Source organism: Lemur catta, chromosome 3, assembly GCF_020740605.2.
Source record: "Lemur catta isolate mLemCat1 chromosome 3, mLemCat1.pri, whole genome shotgun sequence".
Taxonomy (NCBI): domain Eukaryota; kingdom Metazoa; phylum Chordata; class Mammalia; order Primates; family Lemuridae; genus Lemur; species Lemur catta.
In genome coordinates this window covers 25350116-25373581 of record NC_059130.1, presented here as the reverse complement: position 1 = coordinate 25373581, position 23466 = coordinate 25350116, and the positions used below count along the sequence as shown (strand labels likewise).

The 23466-nt window shown below is 38.9% G+C and overlaps 1 protein-coding gene across 8 annotated transcripts in view; it reads right to left on the bottom strand.

Annotated features, from left to right (window-relative positions):
• SETDB1 (SET domain bifurcated histone lysine methyltransferase 1) overlaps positions 1 to 23466 on the bottom strand; it is a 34436-nt gene that overhangs the window by 5958 nt on the left and 5012 nt on the right. For 5 of the 8 annotated variants that reach the window (XM_045544992.1, XM_045544993.1, XM_045544990.1 and 2 more), the window contains 11 exons: positions 12203 to 12237; positions 11370 to 11469; positions 10129 to 10254; positions 9761 to 9962; positions 9121 to 9194; positions 7502 to 7692; positions 6611 to 6740; positions 5768 to 5942; positions 5520 to 5678; positions 3580 to 4221; positions 3188 to 3304 (listed from right to left, as the gene is read on the bottom strand). In XM_045544992.1, the coding sequence (XP_045400948.1) occupies positions 3188 to 3304; positions 3580 to 4221; positions 5520 to 5678; positions 5768 to 5942; positions 6611 to 6740; positions 7502 to 7692; positions 9121 to 9194; positions 9761 to 9962; positions 10129 to 10254; positions 11370 to 11469; positions 12203 to 12237 (1951 nt within the window). The remainder of the gene's footprint in view (positions 1 to 3187; positions 3305 to 3579; positions 4222 to 5519; positions 5679 to 5767; positions 5943 to 6610; positions 6741 to 7501; positions 7693 to 9120; positions 9195 to 9760; positions 9963 to 10128; positions 10255 to 11369; positions 11470 to 12202; positions 12238 to 23466) is intronic. The other 3 variants (XM_045544997.1, XM_045544996.1, XM_045544991.1) reach the window with 1 other exon arrangement.

Genomic DNA, 23466 nt, shown 5'->3' with positions numbered 1-23466 from the left:
ATGCCACGGCACTCACTCTAGCCCGGGCAACAAAGCAAGACTCTGTCTCAAAAAAAAAAAAAAAAAAAAAAAAAAGAATTTAACAATTATTTTAAAAATAAACTATTAATGGTAATTAAACACCAACGTTAAAGAAAGATAACAGTTATACTGAGAAAACTGTAATCATTTCAGCTATCAATTTTTCTGCTCTATTTGCTTTGTTCATTGTGAGGCTTTTACTTCTTAATTTCTTGGTATGTAAATTTAAGGGAGATACTTTTGGAAAGATGACAATAGTTCATTTAGTTGGATGATGACATTAGTCATACCTCTGGATAAAGATAAGTGCAGCTTCTAGTTACTGAACATATATTTTGTGTTTGGTATTACATAAACGCTTTATATATATTTTCATATTCTATCCTCAAAGCAACCCTATAAAGGTGTTTTTTCTGACTGTACAAAAAAGATTATTAAACCTCACTGGGGATGGAGGGAAGAGGAAATATTTGTGTTGATATCCTATGTTTACAGATCAAACAGGATCAGCTTGGTAGGGGCAGAGCTGGAATTTGAACTCAGGTCTAATCACTACCACATGAAACCTTTAGAAGAGCTATATTGAGTATTCATTCATTCATTCCACAAAATTTGTTTAAGTGGTTACTATGTGCTAGGCATTGGGTACTTTAACTGCTGGTTGTGATACAACGGTGAGCAAGACAAACAAATGGATAGACAAGGCCCCCACCCTCATTCAGCTTACATTCTAATGGCAAAGACAGAACAAAAGTAAATCAACAAATAAAATTGTCATAAATGCTATAAAGAACACAAACATGGTACTTAATGAGAGAATTAAGGGAGTAAAAATGACCTAGTTTTAAAGTGACCAGGGAGGGTCTCTCTGACGAGGTGATAACAAAGCTGAGAGCTCAAGGTTAAAGAAGATAACCACACAAAGAAAACTGCAGGGATGCCAGGAAGAAGGCACAATATGTACAAAGTCCCCAGGGGTAGGCTGGAAAACACTGGGTGAATCGGATCCAGGAACTAAAGAATATCAGTGTGGTTGGAACAATTTTGGAGGGAGAGAGATACGAAGGGGCCAGATAGTACAGTGTTTTATAACCCAAGGTTAAGACTTAGAATAAAATCCAAAGTGCAGTGGGAAGCAATTAGAGTTTTAAGCAGTGGAGTGAAATAATACTGTGGTTACCTGAATTTATTATTTTAATGGAACATTTCAAGCACGTAAAAAAAGGTATCATGAATACTCATGCAGGTACTACCCACTAAGACAAGGGTAGGAACCTGTGGCCTTCGGGTCACATGTGGCCTTCTGGATACTTGAGCACGACCTTTTGACTGAATTCAATTTTACAGAACAAATCCTTTTATTAAAAGGGATTGAGGCCGCAGGTTCCCCACCCCTTGCTAGGGCTCCCTAGTAGTCTCAATCTCCTTTGAAGATACTCAGACACGTCAGGTTTTCTATCAAACCCATCTTCCTGAGGAAGTCACTGCTATAGCCATCTGACCTGCTCTAGTACAGGCTGCTCTCTTCTCTACACTTAGTACACAGCTGTCAGCCTGGAAGTTCCCTTTACTGCACCATCATTGCTTTCCTCTTTCTTGGCTTTCCCCCTCATTTTGGCAAACATTTCCAGTAACTTTTGGAGAAGGGGAATAATGGAAAGCTTTGAGGTACTGCATGTCTAAAAAATGTCTTTAGCCTACCTTAACACTTAATGGATAGTTTGCCTGAGCTTAGAATTCTAGGTTGGAACTAATTTTCCCATAGAATTCTAAACAGATTCCTGAATTGCCATCTAGCTAACAATGTTATTTTGGGAAGGCTGAAGTCATTTCAAGTCTTTATTTTTTTATGTGGTCTATTTCTCTTCTGTAGAAGCTTTCAGGATTTTCTCTTTGTCCTCAGTGGTTCTGACATTTTATGATCATGTCTCTCAGTGGGGATCTATTTTCATCTATTATGCTAAGACCTGACTGGCCTCTTCAATTATGGGATATTTTCTGAATTATTTCATTGATGCTTTTCTCCTCTCCAGGTCTGTTAATGATGTATCTTGAGCACTAAGTTTACTAGTTCACATGTTTATATATATCAATTTACCATACCATATTCTATTCTTTCATTGTCTTCCTCTTTCTTGTCATCAATCTTGGACACTGGCTCCATCTCTTCTGCTTAACCCCTAAAGAGCTGGGGCACCCAGGGCTTACTCCTGAGCCCCCTTCTCTATATCAACATTCTCTCTAGGTGAAATCATTCAGGCTTTAGATATTACTCATGCACTGATGATTCCTAAATCTTTATGTCCCACCTTTACATTTCTCTCCAGAAATCCTACCGCCTTCTTGACATTTGCACTTGGATTGCCTAACAGGCATCTCAGACTTAACATGGTCAAAACAAAAGCTGAATTTTGCTCAAACTTGCAATTCCTTTGGTCTTCCATCTCAGTAAAAACCACTAACATTCACTTAGTTGCTCAAGCCCAAAATTTAGGAACTGTCCTTGATTCTACTCCTCTCCTTCCACTCCAAAGTCAACCTATCAAGTTCCGTAGCTCCACCTCCTAAGCATCCCAAGTCTTTCTTCTCTTTCATCTCTTTCACCTCTACTGCCACCTCTATTCTAATAGAAGCCACAGCCACAACCAACTCTCTCACCTATACTTCTGTAATTAATTCCTAACTAAGCTTCTAAATTTTGCTTTTGCTGTCCTAAGACCTATGCTCCACAAAGAAGCCAGAGTAACCTTAAAGAAGATCACATCACTTGCTTGCTTAAAATCCTCTAACAGCACCATGAATTTGATCCTAACTTTTCACTCTGGTTTACAAAGTCCTATATAATCAGGTCCCTGCCTTCTTCTCTCTGAACACATTTCACTTGCCAGAGCAAATCACAATCTGTTAGAATGTTCATACAGCTATGAAATTCAGATAATCTTTCTCTACAATGAAACCTGCTATTAAATCATTCCATACCTTCATTTCAAGGAAAGCCCACAGAAGAAATTCCTGGGAATTCAGGAAATAAGATTTAATTAATAAAATGGCCATTTTGGTATTCTATTTTTGGTTCTAATTTTTACATGATGGTTCCTCTAAGTACAGAAAAGTAAGTACATGTTCCTCAGTCTCTGAGTTGTCCCAACATCCCCCGACTACTTACCCAGTGGGTAGACACTCTTCTAGTCTCTTGTACTGGTAGCCAGAGTTAGGGTTGATTTGGCCCCCTGGGGTACAGGCTGTAGCCTGGATAGTTAGTTGATGGCAGGCACACTTGGATCTGTACAAGACAGAAGGAAGCAAAGGAAAAGGGGAGAGGATGAGAGAAAAAAAAACACCACAAGACACACACACACAGGGTTACTCAGTGGGGCCACATCAGACTCTAGCCTCCCTACCTCAGAGCTTTCATGGAGGCCCTGTGGGAGGAGTTCCAGCTGAGGGGGAAGGTAAAGGGAGATAGGGAAAGCAGTACAGATATAAAGCAAAGGAAGAGGTAAAAAGGCAACTATGATAAAGCTGGAGGCAGGGGCAGCAATTCCCCTACCAACTCACTTGTCCCGACACCCATCCTTGCAGTCACAGCCAACCAGAAATTCAGGGCCTGTGTTAATGAAAACACCCTTGCCCGGGATACGTTCCTTGCTGTAGGCCACCTGGGGTGGGGGGGTTGTGTCAATCTCATTGACACAGGATAGGGGAACATCTTCCTTCCCATAGGTGATGTCCAAAATATAGTAAAAAGGCTTATAGGGCTGAAACTTCCGGTCCACAAGAACATATGGATCCAAACAGAACATCTCCAGGAAGAGAAAGTCACAACCAGTCTCAAAAAGGTAGCGTTCGATCTCCTGCATTGTCCGAAGGCAGAGGCCACAGGGTGTCTTATAGATGACATGAAAGCCCATCTTGCGGTTAACTCGACGCCGGGCTGTCATCCGCCGGAAATCATATAGTAATGGGACCAGCAGAGGGTTCTTGCCCCGGTACTGCTCATTTCTCATAGGTCTGATCCGAGACAGACAAGTATAGCTGCAGACATGAGGTAAGTAGAATAGCTTCTCCATGGGAGCACGGTAGGAGGGCTCTGCTGGGGCCCGCTCTAGCATGCCATGGAAGGCTGGGGTTACTGGAGGCGCTGGAGGTGCTGGAGGTGCTAAGGATGCTGGGGCAGAGGTTGTTAAGCCTAAAGGTGATCTGCAAATGAGATGCAAAAGATCAGTTCAGAAAGCAACAGGACCTCTGTTGTATAATTATCCTTCCAGCTAGCTAAGCCATTTCTCTCATCTTTCAAATGGCTGTGCTACTGAAGCTAAAGATGATATAAGAAAGATCTTCCCCAGTCTTATCAAGCCTGGACAATGGAACTCCCTGGTTATTCTTTTTCTTTTTTCTTTTTTTTTTTTTTGAGAAAGAGTCTAACTCTGTTGCCCGGGCTAGAGTGCTGTGGCGTCAGCCTAGCTCACAGCAATCTCAAACTCTTGGGCTCAAGCAATTCTACTGCCTCAGCCTCCTGAGTAGCTGGGACTATAGGCATGCACCACCATGCCCGGCTAATTTTTTTTCTATATATTTTTAGTTGTTCAGTTAATTTCTATTTTTTAGTAGAGACAGGGTCTCGCTGTTGCTCAGGCTGGTCTCGAACTCCTGACCTTGAGCGATCCTCCTGCCTCCGCCTCCCAGAATGCTAGGATTACAGGCATAAGCCACCACACCCGGCCTATTCTTAACCGACTGATAACATCTCTATTTCAACAGTGCACCTTTTCCTAAAATGTATTTGCTGGTGAATTATGGAAGTAGAGTCCAGTATCTTATCAATGCTTTTTGTCTGCTGTGTGTCCTCTAAATGTCTTTACTAACTCCAAGGATTCAAGGAAAGAGACTGTGTAGTCTTTCCTTTTTATTTTACCAATGATGGCACTATGTTCAATAAGAAGTTTTAACAAATGACTGGGCCGGGCGCAGTGGCTCACACCTATAATCCTAGCACTCTAGGAGGCCAAGGCGGGCGGATTGTTTGAGCTCAGGAGTTCGAGACCAGCCTGAGCAACAGCGAGACCCCGTCTCTACTAAAAATAGAAAGAAATTATATGGACAACTAAAATATATATATAGAAAAAATTAGCTGGGCATGGTGGTGCACGCCTGTAGTCCCAGTTACTCGGGAGGCTGAGGCAGGAGGATTGCTTGAGCCCAGGAGTTTGAGGTTGCTGTGAGCTAGGCTGATGCCACGGCACTTTAGCCTGGGCAACAGAGTGAGGCTCTGTCTCAAAAAAAAAAAGACTTTCTGGTGATACTGTATTTCCAGGCATCCAATTATTCTTATTTTGTGTTTCTTAGAAATTTCTAAGGTTAAAGCTTCCTTTTCAAGTCCAAACTTCTCACCATCTTAACCTTAAACTAAGCCCTTTGGAGCCAAGGAACTTTCCCTACACAGTGACCACTCAGTTCACATTGCCAACCAACCCACAGAGAGCCTGAGATTTTCTCACCTGTATGTCTGGTTGATCCCAGATTTCCCACCAGGGACATTTTCACTAAGTGTAGGAGATGTAGGGGAGGAGTGACCAGAGCCCACTGATCCTGGTCGAAAGGATGTGCTCTTTTTGGCTACCTGCTTCCGTGACTGGGCAAGCTGGCTTTCCAAGCTTCTAGGAGATTAGAGAAGAGATAATATGGTAAGGGATGCAGAGAATATAATATGAAAAAAACTGAAGAAAAAAGAAGGAATAGCACTCACTCACTGTCACCTGCTTGGGGGGATAGAGGTGGAGCAGGTGGGGCAGGTGGGGCAGGTGGGGCAGGTGGAGCAGATGGAGCTGTAGGCTGTGCGGGCTCCATTGGCTTGAACTGGGTTCCGGTACTGGTCAGGTCCTGTGTGTATTGGACAACTGGGCCTTTGCTCCTCACAGCACCTACAGGAAAAGGGAAATTGACCTCTGAGAAGATGATAGCTGTGTCAATTGCATTCACTCACATACCTGATCTTTAATTTATGCAATATAAAAAAGTAGCAATGGAAACATTTTAAGTAAGTGCTAAAACTGTCAGTTCCCATTATTTACACCAATCAGTGAGGATGCTGGCACATGCTGGTTTTGACTTAGTTAAGACTGTATCTTCCTGCCTCAGATGATTTACCTCATTAACTGTTACACTTTGGTGAATATTTAAAAAAATGCATTCTTTAATCAGCTCTTGTTGGCAGGAAAATAATCAACCAGAAAGTATGACAGGAACATGAACAAACAAAAAACAAAAACCAGTCTGAGTTTTAAAGAAAACTGACCATGGATAATACACAAGGCAGATAATTCTCATGTGGCTAACAGAGGTAACTGCTACCACCCTAACCTAAGCCAGTTGTCTCAGATTTTTATGTTGTTTAGAACAAATCAGAGCCACAGCATGTGGAAGCAGCATCACAAATCCATCACCACTACTGGAAACAACTCAGGGTACACATCCTGTTTCCAATGAGTCAGTAGTGTCACCCTGGTAAACAAAGGATAACCATTGTATGTAATCTCCTTTGCTAGTTTTCCCTGTTTCTTCCCTCCCCCAGGTATCTTTTAGGACATACCCATATTTGGACGTGTCCTGAGCTGTCCCCCTTGCTTCTTCTCCAGTGCAGAGGCTGAGGATGTTTTCATGCTGAACATTGGTTCCAGTCGTGTAGATCCTCGATAGATCCATTCACATCTTTTGTCATCCTGGGTGATTGGGAGGACAGGAGGGTGATGGGGAAACAGGTTAAAGGCTAGAATCTATCCTATCACGTGTGGAGATTATACATCATGTGCCACCTCTGGGAAATCTCCCTGAGGAGCCCCCGACTCTGTATCTACTCAATAAACTTACAAGCTAGGCTCCATGAAAAGTATTAGGAACATAAAGAAGAAAAACATATACTCCTTGTTTAAGAAATTAAGAGAAAAGACATCTACACTGAGTATAAGAAGTGTGATAAAGATCACAAGGCCCTAGGAACAAAGGGCTGAGATAACACAGAGAAGAAATATAATTGTAAGAGGGAGTGGGAAAGGTGAGGATGAGTGCAAAAGATCTAAGAGTTAAATGGACCCTTGAAAGATAATCAAGACCCTCAATTCCTTGATCCCTCTTCTTTGTCCCACTATCCCACTATTAATAAAACCTTAACCCTGGAAAAACAGAATTGGCTGCCTTCTCTGTACCTACACAAAATGTGAATATTTCTAGAGAAAAAAAGATAATAAATCAAAATCATGCAGATTAGTGTCATAATTAAATTCAGAGATTTTATTTTCAACAACCATCCAAAGCGGAACAAAAAAAGAACAAAGTAAAATTTGACTGGAAATACTGAGAACAGATAGGAGGATAAGAAAGAGGAAAGATATAAAATAGTTATGAAATCATTCTCATTATTGCTGGTTATGTCCGTCAACCCCATCCTGACCCCGGTCTCCAAAATTCTAGGGAAGAACAGTACCAGGAAGAGGATCCTGACTAGGCTGCCATCCACTTCCTCAACTCGGGACTTCCACCATGTGCCTTCCCATTCTGTCTTGATAAGCTGGCCGCTCTTGAGCAGCACCATGGGGCGGTTGGGGTAGGCAGTGATATATTCTTCTATGAAGTCTCGGCAGGAGATGTCTTCTATGTCCTCCCAAGTCTTTTTCACTGCTCCAAGGAAAAAGTAGAGCTGAGAGATGGCAGGTAAGGCCTGTCTTGATAGGGAAAACTAGCTGGCAAGGAGACATTTGATATTTTTCAAGTTGGGAGGGAGAGAAGAAATGAAGCAATCATAACCTCAAGGGAAGCAAAACTAAAACCACATAAGCAGTGAACCTAATGTTTAGATTGCACAAATTTAAAAATCAAATCCTAAAAATCAAATAAATACTAAATAAGCAATATACAAATAGAAGTGATTCACTCATTTCATATAGGATGTTTGTCCTTAGGAAAATTTAAGTGGAAATTCTTGCTCACTTGTTGATATAAGTGTAGTGGTAAATTAAGAAAGATAGGGTGGCACCATGAAATTAATAAAAAAAATTGTCCTCCTTTCTCATTCTCCATCAGGTTTTTAAGGGACTCAGAATATATTTATCATCATGTTATATGGAAACACAGCAGTGTTAGTTGACTCTTCTGAAATTAAAAACAGTTGCTTATATAGGAGTCTGTCCCCAAGCCAGAGGAACAAGAGGACACTATGAAGCTCCATCTAACACAGCTTCTGTAGAAAGCACTATGCACACTACAGATTAATACAAATGCCAGGAGCAGCATTAGACGACGAAAGAAGTAACACCTTTTTCAAACTAAATCACTTAGAAATAAAATCAAAACACATGTATGAGTAGTCCACCCAAGGTCAGTCATGACCTTCTAATGTTTCACTCTTTTTTTTTTTTTTGAGACAGAGTCTCACTCTGTTGCCCTGGCTAGAGTGCCGTGGCGTCAGCCTAGCTCACAGCAACCTCAAACTCCTAGGCTCAAGCAATCCTTCTGCCTCAGCCTCCCGAGTAGCTGGGACTAAAGGCATGCGCCACCATGGCCGGCTAATTTTCTTTTTTCTGTACATATTTTTAGTTGTCCATATAATTTCTTTCTATTTTTTTAGTAGAGATGGGGTCTCGCTCTTGCTCAGGCTGGTCTCGAACTCCTGAGCTCAAACGATCCACCGGCCTCGGCCTCCCAGAGTGCTAGGATTACAGGCATGAGCCACTGCACCCGGCCCATGTTTCACTCTTTGACTGAAAAGACATAGCCCTAGAGATGAACAGTGAAAGTATAAAAATGTATCTCCCAAAGGACATCAACCAAACTTATGGTCTTTGATTTTTTTTTTTTTTTTTAAAGAGATGAGGTTTTGCTATGTTGCTCAGGCTGGTCTCAAACTCCTGGACTCAACCAATCCTCTTGCCTCAGTCTCCCAAGAAGCCAGGATTACAGTTGCACACCACTACACCTGGCTTCAACTTATGTTCTTTGAGACTGAAGTACCAAAAATACTAGGACTTTTCAACTGGTGTTTTAAGAGGAAAAACAAGGTATAGGGGAAAACTGATAAGAGTTAAGGAAGAATGGAGGGACACTCACGTGGCCGACAAATGGGATACAGTTCAGACTGTGTGACATAGGAAGCATAGCCATCATCAAAAAAAATTAGAAACCTGTAAAGAGTGATGGTAGAAAGATCTGGAGGTTATGATACTTAACATGATCTACAGAAATTATTTCATCATAGCTTCTGCTCCTCTGGATGATAACAGGACACACTTCAGGGAAGACATTCCAGTCTACTACTTTCTTCCTATTTTGTTTTTCTTTCCTTCCCATCTTAAGAGTTAGAAATTCTCCCTTAATCTAACCAACATATCCCCCACTTTTTAAAAAACCATTTATTCTTGTTCCTCTATAAGATTCCTATGATGCTGCTAAACATTTGGTCTCCACCTCATTTCTTCCTCCTATGGGAATCCCTCATTCCCCCAACCATTAATCAATTTTTATTACTCTCCTCCTAGTTTTCCTACAAGTTTTCCCCTTGAGAAAAGGAATTTAAAAAAGGAGGGAGAAAGAATCACCCACATGACTCCTGTGGCAAAGAAAGAGAAAGGGTTTCTGGCCACTGGGGACTAAGAACACAAAAGCTAATTGTGAGATCTAGACTATGGCATAAACAGGGCAGGTGCTGTGCTCCCAGCCTCTACTCCTTTACAGTCCTCTGTTCAGGTACCTGAGCTTGTTTTTGACGTTTGGTGTCTCAGCTACAATGCCAGCATAGAGCCAGACCTGATTCCCATCTTTGTATTTGGCCACCACCCGACTGCCCACATACAGCTTGTCAGCAGGAGGGTGGTAATCATAGGCAATATGGTTCCCCGACAGTAGACTCTTTCCTTTGTTGTCAAATTTCACCTTGTACTTCTTCCCTGGCCCTGAGTAAAAGGGAAAGATAAACAAAATTTTTAAAAACTATCAGTTTCTATGTAAATCCTGGCTGCTATATGAGAGACAAAAAGAAAGTCTGTGGGGAAAAGAAACAAATAGCAATGGAGATGTGCAGGTTGCCTTTCATTAGTGCTTCCTCTAGTTTGGACATACCAACTGTTTGGATGGCAATAAGGGTGCCTTTGTGCCACGTCTTAGTTCTTTTCTTGCCCAGAATCCGCATGCTGACTATCAGGTCACCATCTTTGCTTAGTTCTCCAGACATCTGACTCAAGGTTCCTATGGAAGAAAGCAAAGTTCTAAAGAGTTATGCCATAGATTGGGTAGAAAATAGAAAGGTAAAGAGGGAAGTAACCAGGGAAAATGGGGCAATCTTTGAGCCTTAGCCACTTTTGCTATTCTCTTGGCCAAAGGCAGAAACACAAGATACAGATAACTCAATTGTTTATGCTAACAGAACCTTAAATAACTGAAGACTCTGTGTAATTCACAAACATCTCACTCTAACCAAATGTCTCCAACTCCTTATTAACAGTAACTACCACTTGTTAAATACTAAGCAGTATTTATAAAACATTTTGAGTACGGTATCTATTAATTAGCTCCATTCTACAAACAAAGTTTCCTTCTCTTAAGAGTTTGAGTTACTCTATTCTTCCTAGTCTCTACCTGGGTTGGAAGAAGTAGTCATGAACATGGAAATGGTTTAAATGTAGGGGGCTAAAAAGGTATTTAGATAATACTATCACAGATTGGAAAATCAGCATCAGTATAATTGGGATTTGATAACTACTAAGGATAATGAGTTTGGCATATCACAAACAATCAGCAGACTAAAACTAAAGCAGAAGACAAGGAAAACAAAACCACAATAATTTTATATTGATCAAAGGCATACAGCTAGGCTGGGCGCGGTGGCTCACGCCTGTAATCCTAGTACTCTGGGAGGCCAAGGCGGGCGGATTGTTTGAGCTCAGGAGTTTGAGACCAGCCTGAGCAAGAGCAAGATCCCATCTCAACTAAAAATAGAAAGAAATTATATGGACAGCTAAAAATATATGTAGAAAAAATTAGCCAGGCATGGTGGCACATGCCTATAGTCCCAGCCACTTGGGAGGCTGAGGCAGGAGGATTGCTTGAACCCAGGAGTTTGAGGTTGCTGTGAGCTAGGCTGATGCCATGGCACTCTAGCCAGGGCGGCAGAGTGAGACTCTGCCTCAAAAAAAAAAAAAAAAGAAAGAAAGAAGAAAAAAAAAAAGGCATACAGCTGGTAGTGTTAAAAGAAACAAATGGAGGTGGAAAAGGATTCTGAGATACTAAAGCGAGCCAGTAATCCATGAAATCTCCGTAAGAAGTCACCTCCCATCTGTACCCAGGTACTTCTTGACCCTAACCTTTATGCAGATCCTGGGAACTGCTCTTCTTGTTGACAGCATCCATGAACTTTTGGACATCTTGAGCTGATTTTCTTAAGGCAGCCATAGCTTCACGGAGCTGTAAGGAAGGAGATGAGGAAGTAAGTTTTAAAATAGTAGCATGGGTTAGAAATAAATTGAGAGTAAGAAATAACTTGTCTTTCAAAAAACAAATGGAATGAGTTATGTTTGGAAGTTTATGGTTACTTTATCAGGTAAAATTGCCCTTTCCTTACAAATCTGGTTCAAAAATCAACTTTAAGAAGCTTTTCTTGATTACATCTCACCTAGCTGAATATTGCTAAATTCTACTTTCTTTCTTTCATTTTCTTGAGATAGGGTCTTGCTCTGTTGCCCAGGCTGGAGTGCAGTGGTGGTGAGATCATAGCTTACTGTAACCCCTGGGCTCAAGCAATTTCCTGCCTCAGCCTCTTGAGTAGCTAGGACCATAGGCATGCACTACCATGCCTGGCTAATTTTTTTTTAATAGAAACAGGGCCTCCCTATGTTGGCCAGGCTGGTCTTGAACTCCTGGCCTCAAGCAATCTTCCTGCCTCAGCCTCCCCAAGTGCTGGAATTATAGGTGTGAGCCACCATGGCCTAAATGCTTTCATATAGTACTTAATGCATACATTTCTTGGTAACCTCTTTTTGCATTCCTATAACATCTATTAGAGGAATACAACCCACAAGGCTGATTACAGGGTTAATGGTTATATGTTGGTGGCTTAACTGACTAGATGGTCAGGCCAAAAGTTTCTCCCATTTTCATATTCTTACCTCTCGCCGTTCCCTTATCCACCCCAACTCACCTTCTGGTCTTTTGGAGTTCTGCTCCCAGCATCACCTATGGATGAGAACTCTAATGAGTGTTAGAGACTTATACACAAGAATTTCTGAGAAGTCAAGAACTAAATTACTTAAAAGGATTATCACAGGACCATTATTGATGACAATTGCAAACAATTTAGATGTAGATAAATATACATATATAAAAGTACTCAAAAGGGTCAGAACGATACATGGTAAATGGATGACAGTGTTTACCTCTGGATAAGGTACTAGGATGGATGGTGGTCTATGGGATTTGGGGTTTTCACTGCATATTTGAATTTTTATAACAATTTACTTATGAATTATTTATACAATTTAAAAAATGAGACATGGCCAATGAATTAAGCAAAATGTTTATTTTTTATTTTTTAAAATAGAGACAAATCTTGCTATGTTATCCAGGCTGGAGTACAGTGGCTATTCATAGGTGTGATCATAGTGCGCTACAACCTTGAACTCCTAGGCTCAAGTAATCCTCCTGCCTCAGCCTCCCGAGAAGCTGGACTGCAGGCACATGCCACCATACCCAGTTAGCAATGTTTATTCTTGAATAGTACTGTCCCACAAAACTACCCATGATGACAGAAATGTCCTGTATCTGTATTATCCAATCTGTCAGCATTTGGCTACTAATATCACATGAAATGTGGCTGGTGCAACTAAGGAAGTGAATTCTAAATTTCAATTAAAAAAACCTTTTAAATTAAGGTACAATTCACATGCCTTAAAATCCACCCTTTAAAAATGTGTAATTCAGTGGTTTTTATTATATTCACAAGGTTGTGAAACTATCATCACTATCTAATTCCAAAAAATTTTCATCACTCCAAAAAAACCCCACACCCATTAGCAGTCATTTCCCATTCCTCCTTTTCCCCAACCCTGGCAACCACTAATGGATTTTCCTATTCTGAACATTTCATATAAATGGTATCACACAATATGTGGTTCCACATACAAGGTTCATCTATGTTGTACCATGTATTAGTATTGGATTCCTTTTTATGGCTGATTAATATTCTATTGTATGGATATACCATATTTGGTTTATCCATTCATCAGCTGATGAACATTTGGGTTGTTTCTACCTTTTGGCTATTATGAGTAACGTTGATGTGAACATTTGTACACAAGTTTTTATGTGGACATATGTTCTCATTTCTCTTGGTATATATAGTTAGGAGTAGAATTGCTGGGTCATATGGTAAATCTACATTTAACCTTTTGAGGGACTGAAATACTGCTTTCCAAAAGTGGCTATATGGTATACATTTTATATTCCTATAAGCAATTTATGAGCGTTTCAATTTTTCCATATCCTCCTCCTCAAACACTTGTTATTGTCTGTCTTTTTTTTTTTTTTTTAAAGAGATGAGGTTTCGCTATGTTGCCCAAGCTGGCCTCGAACTCCTTTGCTAAAGTGATCCTCTTGCCTCAGCAGCCTCCTGAGTAGCTGGGACTCTGGATGAGTGCCACCGTGCCTGGCCCTAACTGTTAAGTGTACAGTTCAGTGATACTAAGTATACTCATACTGTTGTACAACCATAATCACCATCCATTTCCAGAACTCTTCTCATCTTGCAAAACTGAAACCCTGTACCTGTTAAAAATTAACTCTCCATTCTCCTCTCCCCCAATCCCTGGCAGCTACCATTCTACTTCCTGTCTCTATGAATTCTAGGTATCTCATGTAAGTGGAATCATACATCATTTGTCTTTTTGTGATGGCTTATTTCACTTGGCATAATGTCCTCAAGGTTCATCTCTGTCTTATTTTTTTTTTCTAGTCAGCTTATGCAAACCACAGATTATTTTTTTAAGGTTGCATAATAATCTCTTGGATAATGATACCACATAGTTTAATTTAATCACTTATTTATAAGTACTTAGGGTACGATCAGTTGTATATTATAACAAATAATGCTACAACGAACATCTGAAGTATCCCATGTAGGTCTGGTATGAATGCAATCACTATGAAACTAGGTTTGTGAGTAGTAGATAAATTTGCTACAAATATTAATTAGAGGTCATGTCACTAAGCTAAGATCTTTGGAGCAAAATAGAGCGGTTCTAGGGAAGAACAGGAGACATTAGTTCTAAGTGATCAAGATAATAATCTGTGTGAAAGACCTGAATTAAGAATTAAATGTCAAGCCCCACTAAAAATATAAGCAGAAACTTTATACCAATAAATTGAAAACTTAGACAAAATGGATAAATTAGTAGGAAATTACAAATTACCAAAACTGACTCAAGGAAATAGAAAAGTTTCGCAAAAAGAAAATAGAGACCTAGGTGGCTATGCAAGCAAATTATATCAAACATTCAAGGAACAGGTAATTCCAATCTTGCAAACATTTCCCAAGAATAAAAAGAAGAAATACTGCCATCTCATTCTACAAAGTATCTGAAATCTCAATACTAAAACCATGGAAGTACAAAAAAAAAAAAGGCCTATCTGTCATAGAAGTGAAGCTGCAAAAATCTTGAATATTAGCATACCAAATCTAGCTATGTTTAAAAAAGAATATCATACTCAAGTTAGATTCATCCAAGGACTTTAAAGTTGGTATAATATTTGAAAACTGATTAATGGAAATTACTGCATTATGAGATTTAAAGGAAAGTATTCATGTTATCTTACCATATATAACAAGTATGTTCAATAAGATCAACATCTACTCACAATAAAAACCCTCTGCAAACTAAAAATAGAAGTTCTATTTCCTGACAAATGACATCTACAAAAACTTTTAACTAGGAATCAGACTTAATGGCGTAAAGTTGAAAATACTCCTTTTAAAGTAAGCCATAAGGCGGCCAGGCGCGGTGGCTCATGCCTGTAATCCTAGCACTCTGGGAGGCCGAGGTGGGAGGATCACTCCAGGTCAGGAGTTCAAGACCAGCCTGAGCAAGAGTGAGACCCCATCTCAACTAAAAATAGAAAGAAATTATCTGGCCAACTAAAAATGTATATAAGAAAAAATTAGCTGGGCATGGTGGCGCATGCCTGCAGTCCCAGCTACTTGGGAGGCTGAGGCAGTAGGATTGCTTGAGCCCAGGAGTTTGAAGTTGCTGTGGGCTAGGCTGATGCTACAGCACTCTGGCCTGGGGAACAGAGTGAGACTCTGTCTCAAAAAAAAAAAAAAAAACCATACAGAAAAAAAGAAGTTAGATCTTTACCTCAAATAGTACACAAAAATAAATCCCAGTTGGATTAAAGACTTAAATGCGAAAGGCAAAACTATGAAATTTCAAAAGGAAATACAAAAGAAAAGCTTCATAAGCTCAGGGCAGCAAAGGATATAAAAAGCATTGACTATTAAGGAAATCGCTAAAAATCAGAATTTCTGTTTATCAAAAATTAACATAATAAGATAAACTATAAACTGAGAATGATAGTTGTAATTCACAACTGCAAAGGATTAGTAATTAGAACATATAAACACTTCCTATTCCCTTAAGAATGTGAGCAAAAGACATGAATAGGCATTTCAAAGAAAAACTACAGATGACCCACAAACACTTTTTTTTTTTTTAATTTTTTTTTTTTTTTTTGAGACAGAGTCTCGCTCTGCATGGATTAGAGTGCCGTGGCATCAGCCTAGCTCACAGCAACCTCAAACTCCAGGGCTCAAGCAAACCTTCTGCCTCAGCCTTCCGAGTAGCTGGGACTACAGGCATGCGCCACCATGCCTGGCTAATTTTTTATATATACATTTTTAGTTGTCCATATAATTTCTTTCTATTTTTAGTAGAGATAGGGTCTCGCTCTTGCTCAGGCTGGTCTCAAACTCCTGAGCTCAAATGATCCGCCCACCTCGGCCTCCCAGAGTGCTAGGATTACAGGCGTGAGCCACCGCGCCTGGCCGACCCACAAACCCTTGAAAAGATATTTAAGTTCATTAGTAGTCAAGGAAATCAAATTGAAAATTACGATACTCGAGACCAGCCTGTGCAATAAAGTGAGACCTGATCTCAAAAAAAAAAAAAAAATCATAGGGCAGGCATGGTGGCTCACACCTGTAATCCTAGCACTCTGGGAGGCCGAGGCGGGCGGATCGCTGGAGCTCAGGAGTTCGAGACCAGCCTGAGCAAGAGTGAGACCCCGTCTCTACTAAAAATAGAAAGAAATTATCTGGACAACTAAAAACATATATAGAAAAAAATTAGCCGGGCATGGTGGCACATGCCTATAGTCCCAGCTACTCGGGAGGCTGAGGCAGTAGGATCGCTTAAGCCCAGGAGTTTGAGGTTGCTGTGAGCTAGGCTGATGCCACGGCACTCACTCTAGCCCAGGCAACAGAGCGAGACTCTGTCTCAAAAAAAAAAAAAAAAAAAAAAATCATACTACCAAGTGTTGTCAAGGATATACACAATGGCCACTCTTATCCATTGGTGGTAAAAATAGACATTGGAGCCTGGGTAAACATAGTGAGATTCTGTCTCAAAAAACAATTAAAAAACAAAAAATTAGACGTGTAATCACATGTCCTAAAGTGCCAGCTACCTGGGAGGCTGAGACAAGAGGATCACTTGAGCCCAGAAGTTCAAGGTTGCAGTGAGCTATGATCATGCCATGCACTCTAGCCTGGGTGACAAAGTGAGACTCTGTCTCAAAAAAAAAAAACAAAACCAGAAAGAAATTGGGTACAACCACTTTGGAAAGCTGTGTTTGCCTATTAATTATCTAGTAAGGCTAAGATTTCCATAGTCTAAGAATTAGTGACTGTACTCTCATAGTATGAATCCTAAAAAGACTCTTGCACATATGCATTAGGAGACATGCACAAGAAAATTTAGAGCGGCATGATTCATACTCTCAAAAAACTTAAAATCAATTGTCTACGGTCAGGAAATAAATTGTGGCATATTTATACAATGGAATACCATACTATAATAAGCAACTGAACTAAGCATCACACATCAAAATGAAGCTGAAGAATGCACACAGTATGTTATTATTCCAGTATATATGATTCCATTTGTACAGTTCAAAATAAGCAAGACAAAGGCACTTCTCGTAATAGTGATGTGAAAAGGTCAGACAAGTCCCCTATGCAGAAAACAAGTATGAAACTAGATAAAATTATCAAAAACAATTATTTTAGGGCACTGGAAATTGACTAAAGGCAAATAATAAATTGAGCAGTATTTATTTCTGAAAAACTACTAAAGCTTCTGGAAAGAAAAGTAGGAGTCTGTAGACCTCTTGCAACTCCGATCTATACCTCAACCCCTAGCAAGGTGGACCAAAACTGTAGCTTTATCAACAAAGGACTAAACATAACAATGAGGAGTTGTGCTAATCTGAGGCTGCAGCTCTGATTGAGCTGCAAACCAGTCAGAATTTAACAAGAGCCGAAATAAGCTCTTCATACATTCTTGGCTGACTGCTAAACAATGTGTATACAGAAAAGACCCAAGAGAGTCTTTTATTTTTTTTTTATTTTTTATTTTTTTGTGAGACAGAGTCTCACTTTGTTGCCTGGGCTAGAGTGAGTGCCGTGGCGTCAGCCTAGCTCACAGCAACCTCAAACTCCTGGGCTTAAGCAATCCTACTGCCTCAGCCTCCCAAGTAGCTGGGACTACAGGCATGCGCCACCATGCCCGGCTAATTATTTCTATATATATTTTTAGTTGGCCAGATAATTTCTTTCGATTTTTAGTAGAGACGAGGTCTCGCTCTTGCTCAGGCTGGTCTCGAACTCCTGACCTCGAGCGATCCACCCGCCTCGGCCTCCCAGAGTGCTAGGATTACAGGCGTGAGCCACCGCGCCCGGCCCCAAGAGAGTCTTTTAAAAAAGCCAAAGCTAAAGGAGATATAAGAACTAAACGCAACTCTAAATGCATTCCCCAGACCTCTATAAAACTCACTGGCTAAACTACGCAAAAAAGTCAATACTTGGGAGCCAAGCTAAAAAATAAAAAGTTAAAAAAACTACATAGAGACATCAGCAGCTGCATACTGCAGGGAAGATAGACTTGGCAGTTTAAGTTCAGGAAAATTACTTAAAAAAAAAAAAAGAAAAAAATAGAAACTCTATGGAAAATAATTAAACTTTGGAGTTGCTAGATTATCTAAAATATCTGATTTTCAACAAAAAGTGATTAAGACATGCAAAGAAACAAGAAAGTGTGATCTATACTCAGGACAAAAAATCCTGTCAATAGAAACTGACTCTGAGTGGGCCCAAATATTGGATATATAAATATGCTCAAAGAACTACAGGAAATTAAGTTCAAAGATTTAAAGAAAAATATGCTAATATTTAGTCAACAACAGAGAATCTCAAGAGAGAAACTGAAACTATAAACTAAAGAAGCAAATGGAAATTCTACAGTTGAAAATACAAAAACTGAAATGAAACACACATTAGAGGGGCTAACTGGCAGATTTAGAATAGCAGAAAAAAGAATCAGTGAGCTAGAATATAGATACCAATATACAGACAGAAATTATCCAATCCAAAGCACAGAGAGAAGACTGAAGGAAAATTAATAAAACTTCAGAGACTTGTGGGACAATGTCAAGCATTCCACCATGTATGTAATGGGAATCCCAGAAAGGAGGGAGAAATGGCTAGAAAAAAATACAAGAAGATATGATGGATGAAGCATTTCCAAATTTGATGAAAAACTTGAATCTACAATCCAAGAAGTTCAATGAACCTCAAGTAGGATTAATACAGAGAACTACACCTAGATATATCCTAGTCAAACTAAAATTGAAAGACAAAAAGAAAATTTTAAAAGCAGCAAGACAAAAATCACATACATGGTACAAAAATGTAATTTCATCTGACTTTCCATCAAAATTAATGGAGGTCAGAAGACACTGGAATAGCACATGTGAAGTGCTGAAAGAAAACTGTCAATCAAGAATTCTATATTTCAGATAAATAAAGACTAAGAAAATCTACTTTCAAGAAAATCTACTTTGTTCAAAGACTGAGCAAAACTGTACTATAAGAAATATTAAAAGAAATCCTTCTGGCTGGAAAAAGATGACACTGGATGGTAAATTAGATCCCTAGGAAGGAATGAAAAGCAACAGAAATGGTAAACATCTGGGTAAATATATGTATTTTCTCTTTTCTTCCCTTACCTTCTTCAAACATTAGGTTGCCTGAGGCAGTAATTATAACACTAAATTATTGGCTTTAAATGTATGTGGATGTGAGGCCAGGCATGGTGGCTCGTGCCTCTAATCCCAGAACTTTGGGAGACTGAGGCGGGAGGATAACTTGAGGCAAGGAGTACGAGACCATCCTAGGCAACATAGAAGACCCTGTCTCTTTAAAAAAAAAATTAGCCAGGCATGGGGGCATGCACCCGTAGTCCTAGCTACTCAGGAGGGTGAGGTGGAGGATCACGTGAGCCCTGGAGTTCATGGTTACAGTGAGCTACGATCATACCACTGATGTACTCCAGCCTGGGTGACAGGGCAAGATCTGTCTCTAAAAAATACAAATAAAACCAATAGTATCACATAGGAAGAGAGTGAAAGTGGAGCTATACTGGTGGAGAGCTGATATATTTTACCAGAATTAAGTTAGTATTAATTGTAATAGATTACGATTATGTAAAGATGCAACCACTAAAAAAAGCTAAAAAAAAAGAGAGGAATTTTAAAAGGTTTACTGAAATATTTGTTTGACCCAAAGGCGGCAAAATAGAAGAAATAAATGATCACAAAAGACATAAGACAGATAAAAAACAGTAAGATGGTATATGTAAATCCACTTATATGGATTCACCTTAACCTTGCATGGGTTCAACACTTTAGGCCGAGACTGTGAGAATGGATTAAAAAAAGACAAGATGTAACTATATATTGTCTACGAGAGATACATCAAATCCAAAGACAAAAACAGATTGAAAGCAAAAGACAGAAAGAGATACACCATGCAAACAGTAACTATAATAGAAATAGAAAAGCTACATTAATATCAGATAAAGCCGACTTCAAAACAGAAATATTACAGGAGAAAAAAAGGGACATTTTATGATAAATGGTCAATATATGACAATATAAAACAATTATAAATGTATATATGACAAACAACAAAGCCCCTAAACACAGGAAACAAAAACTGACACAAAATTAAAAGAAACAGATAGGTATGGTGGTCTGTTGCCTGTCCCAGCTACTCGGGAATCTGAGGAAGGATTGCTTGAGTCCAAGAGTTCAAGGTCAGCCTGGGCAACAAAGTAAAACCCTGTCTCAAAAAAAAAAGAGAGAAGAAGAAACAGACAATTCAACAAGTTGAAGATTTCAAAAATCCTTCCCAGTTGTCAGAACAAGTAGACAGAAAATAAGGCTTGAATAACACTATCAGCCAACTTAACCTAACCAACATTTACACTCCATTCAACAGCAACAGGATACAAATTCTTCTCCAGCACATAATGGAACATTCTCAAGGACAGACAGCCAAGAGCTGTAGCCCATATCTGTAATCCCAGAGACCTGGGAGGCCGAGGCAGGAGCACTGCTTGAGCCTAGGAGTTAAAGGCTGCTCCAGTGAGCTATGATTGTGCCATTGCACAACCTGAGCAACAGAGCTAGACCCTGTCTCTTAAAAAAAAAACAAACAAAAAAACATAATATGTTAGGCCATACATAATGAAAACATCAATGAATTCAAAAAGACTGAAATCATATAAAGTATGTTCTCTGATCACAAATTAAATTAAAAATTAATTTTTTTCCAGAAAGCATTCTGGAAAATCCCCAAATATCTGGAAATCAAACAACATGTTTCTAAATAGTCCACTGGTTAAAGAAAAGCCACAAGGGAAATTAAAAATGATGCCAAGTTGAATGAAAATTAAACACAACATATAAAAATTTATGAGATGCAGTAAAGCAATGCTTAATACGAAATTTAAAGCTTTAAATGCTTATATTGGAAATCAAGGGCTGGGCCCGGTGGCTCACACCTGTCTGTAATCCTAGCACTCTGGGAGGCCAAGGCGGGCGGACTGTTTGAGCTCAGGAGTTTGAGACCAGCCTGAGCAAGAGCGAGACCCCATCTCAACTAAAAATAGAAAGAAATTATATGGACAGCTAAAAATATATGTAGAAAAAATTAGCCAGGCATGGTGGCACATGCCTCTAGTCCCAGCTACTCGGGAGGCTGAGGCAGAAGGATTGCTTGAGCCCAGGAGTTTGAGGCTGTGGTGAGCGAGGCCGATGCCATGGCACTCTAGCCTGGGCAACAGAGCAAGACTCTGTCTCAAAAAAAAAAAAAAAATTAAAAAAAAAGAAAGCCAAAAAAGGTCTAAAATTAATAATGTAAGCTTCCACTCTAAGAAGCTAGAAAGAGAAGGGCAAATCCAACCTAAGTAAGTAGAAGGACGAAAATAACGAAGATCAGATTGGAAATCAATGAAATAGAAAACAGTAGAGAAAATAAATCAATGAATCCAAAAGCTGGTTATTTGAAAAAGCAAAACATGAATAAACCTTAGCTAGACCAATCAAGGGGTGAAAGAAAAGATCCAAATAACCAATAATGTGAATGAAAGAAGAGACATCACTATGGAATATACAGAAATTAAAAGGAATCACAAGGAATACTATGAACAACTTTATGCCAATAAATTAGACAACTTAGATGAAATGAACAAATTCCTAGAAAGACACAAATTATCAAAACCAACCTGAGAAGGAATAGAAAAATCTGACATATATCAGGTAAATAAAATAAATTAGTAATCAAAAACTTTTCCACAATAAATTCAACATGGTATCTTGCATTAGATCATAGAACAGAAAAAGTCCAGAAACTGAATAAAGCCTGGAGTTTAGATAAAAGTAATGTGTCAATGTTTGCTTCTTAGTTTTGACAAATGTACCATGGTAACACGTTAACAGTTTCTCTCAAGAAACTGGATAAAACCTTTGTTCCTTCTCCACTCCCACTGCTTCACTTGACCAGCTGTAAAAAAAAAAAGAAACCGGATAAAAGGCATATAGGAACTCTGTATTATCTTTTCAATTTTTCTGTAAATCTAAAATTATTCCAAAATAAAAAGTTTATTTTAAAAATCTTTCCACAGAGAAAGTCCAGGCCAAAATGGCCTCATGGCTGAATTTATCAAACATTTAAAGAAGAAATATAACATTCCACACAAACTCAGAGGAGGGAACACTTCCCAACTCATTTTATAAGGTCCATATTACCTTGATACTAAAGGAAATAAAGACATCACAATAGAACTACAAACCATATAGCCCTCATGAACACAGATGTAAAAATTCTTTCAAAAAATTAGCAAATCCAATCCAGCAACATATAAAAAGAATTATACACTAAGATCAAGGGTGGTTTATTCCAGAATGTGAGGCAGGTTTAACATCCAAAAAGTAATTACTATAATATACCCTATTAATAGGACAGAGGATAAAAGACATATGATCATATGATGATGATACATAAAAAGTAGGTGACAAAATCCAAAATCCAATTCAGCTACCATAAAAACTCACAGCAAACTAGGATTAGAAGGTACTTCCTTCACCCTGATAAGGGACATCTACAAAAAACCTACAGCTAACATCATAACTAATGGTTATCAGACCAAATGTTTTCACCTTAAGATCAGGAGGAAGGAAAGAATGTTTGGTCTCAAAACTTTCACTGAACATTGTACTGGAGATTCTAGTGAGTATAAATAATATGGAAAGAAAAAGAAATAAAACACATCCAGAGTAGAAAAGAAGAAGTAAAATTGACTTTATTCGCATGATTTGGTTTTAGAAAATCCTAAGGAATCAACAAAAAGCTTCTAGAACTAATATGTGAGGTTGTAAGCTATAAGATCTGTACACAAAAATCAACTGTTTTTATATCCTAGCAACAAATAATCTTAAAATGAAATTTAAGAAAATAATCCCATTCACATTAGCATCAAATATACTTAGGAATAAATTTAACAAAAAAATGCAAGACTCTGAAACATTGCTGAGAGAAATTAAAGACCTAAATAAATGGATAGAGATACCATGTTCATGTTGTTAAAAAGGCAATACTCTCCAAACTGATCTCTAGATTCAATACAGTCCCTATTAAAAATCCTAGCAGGTTTTTTTTTTTTTTTTGGTAAAAACTGACAAGCTGATCCTAAAATTACATAAATAAAAATAAAAATATATATAAAATACAAATTTTGGTCTTACAACAACTGATTTCAATACTTACCATAAAGCTACAGTAATTAAGAGTGTGGT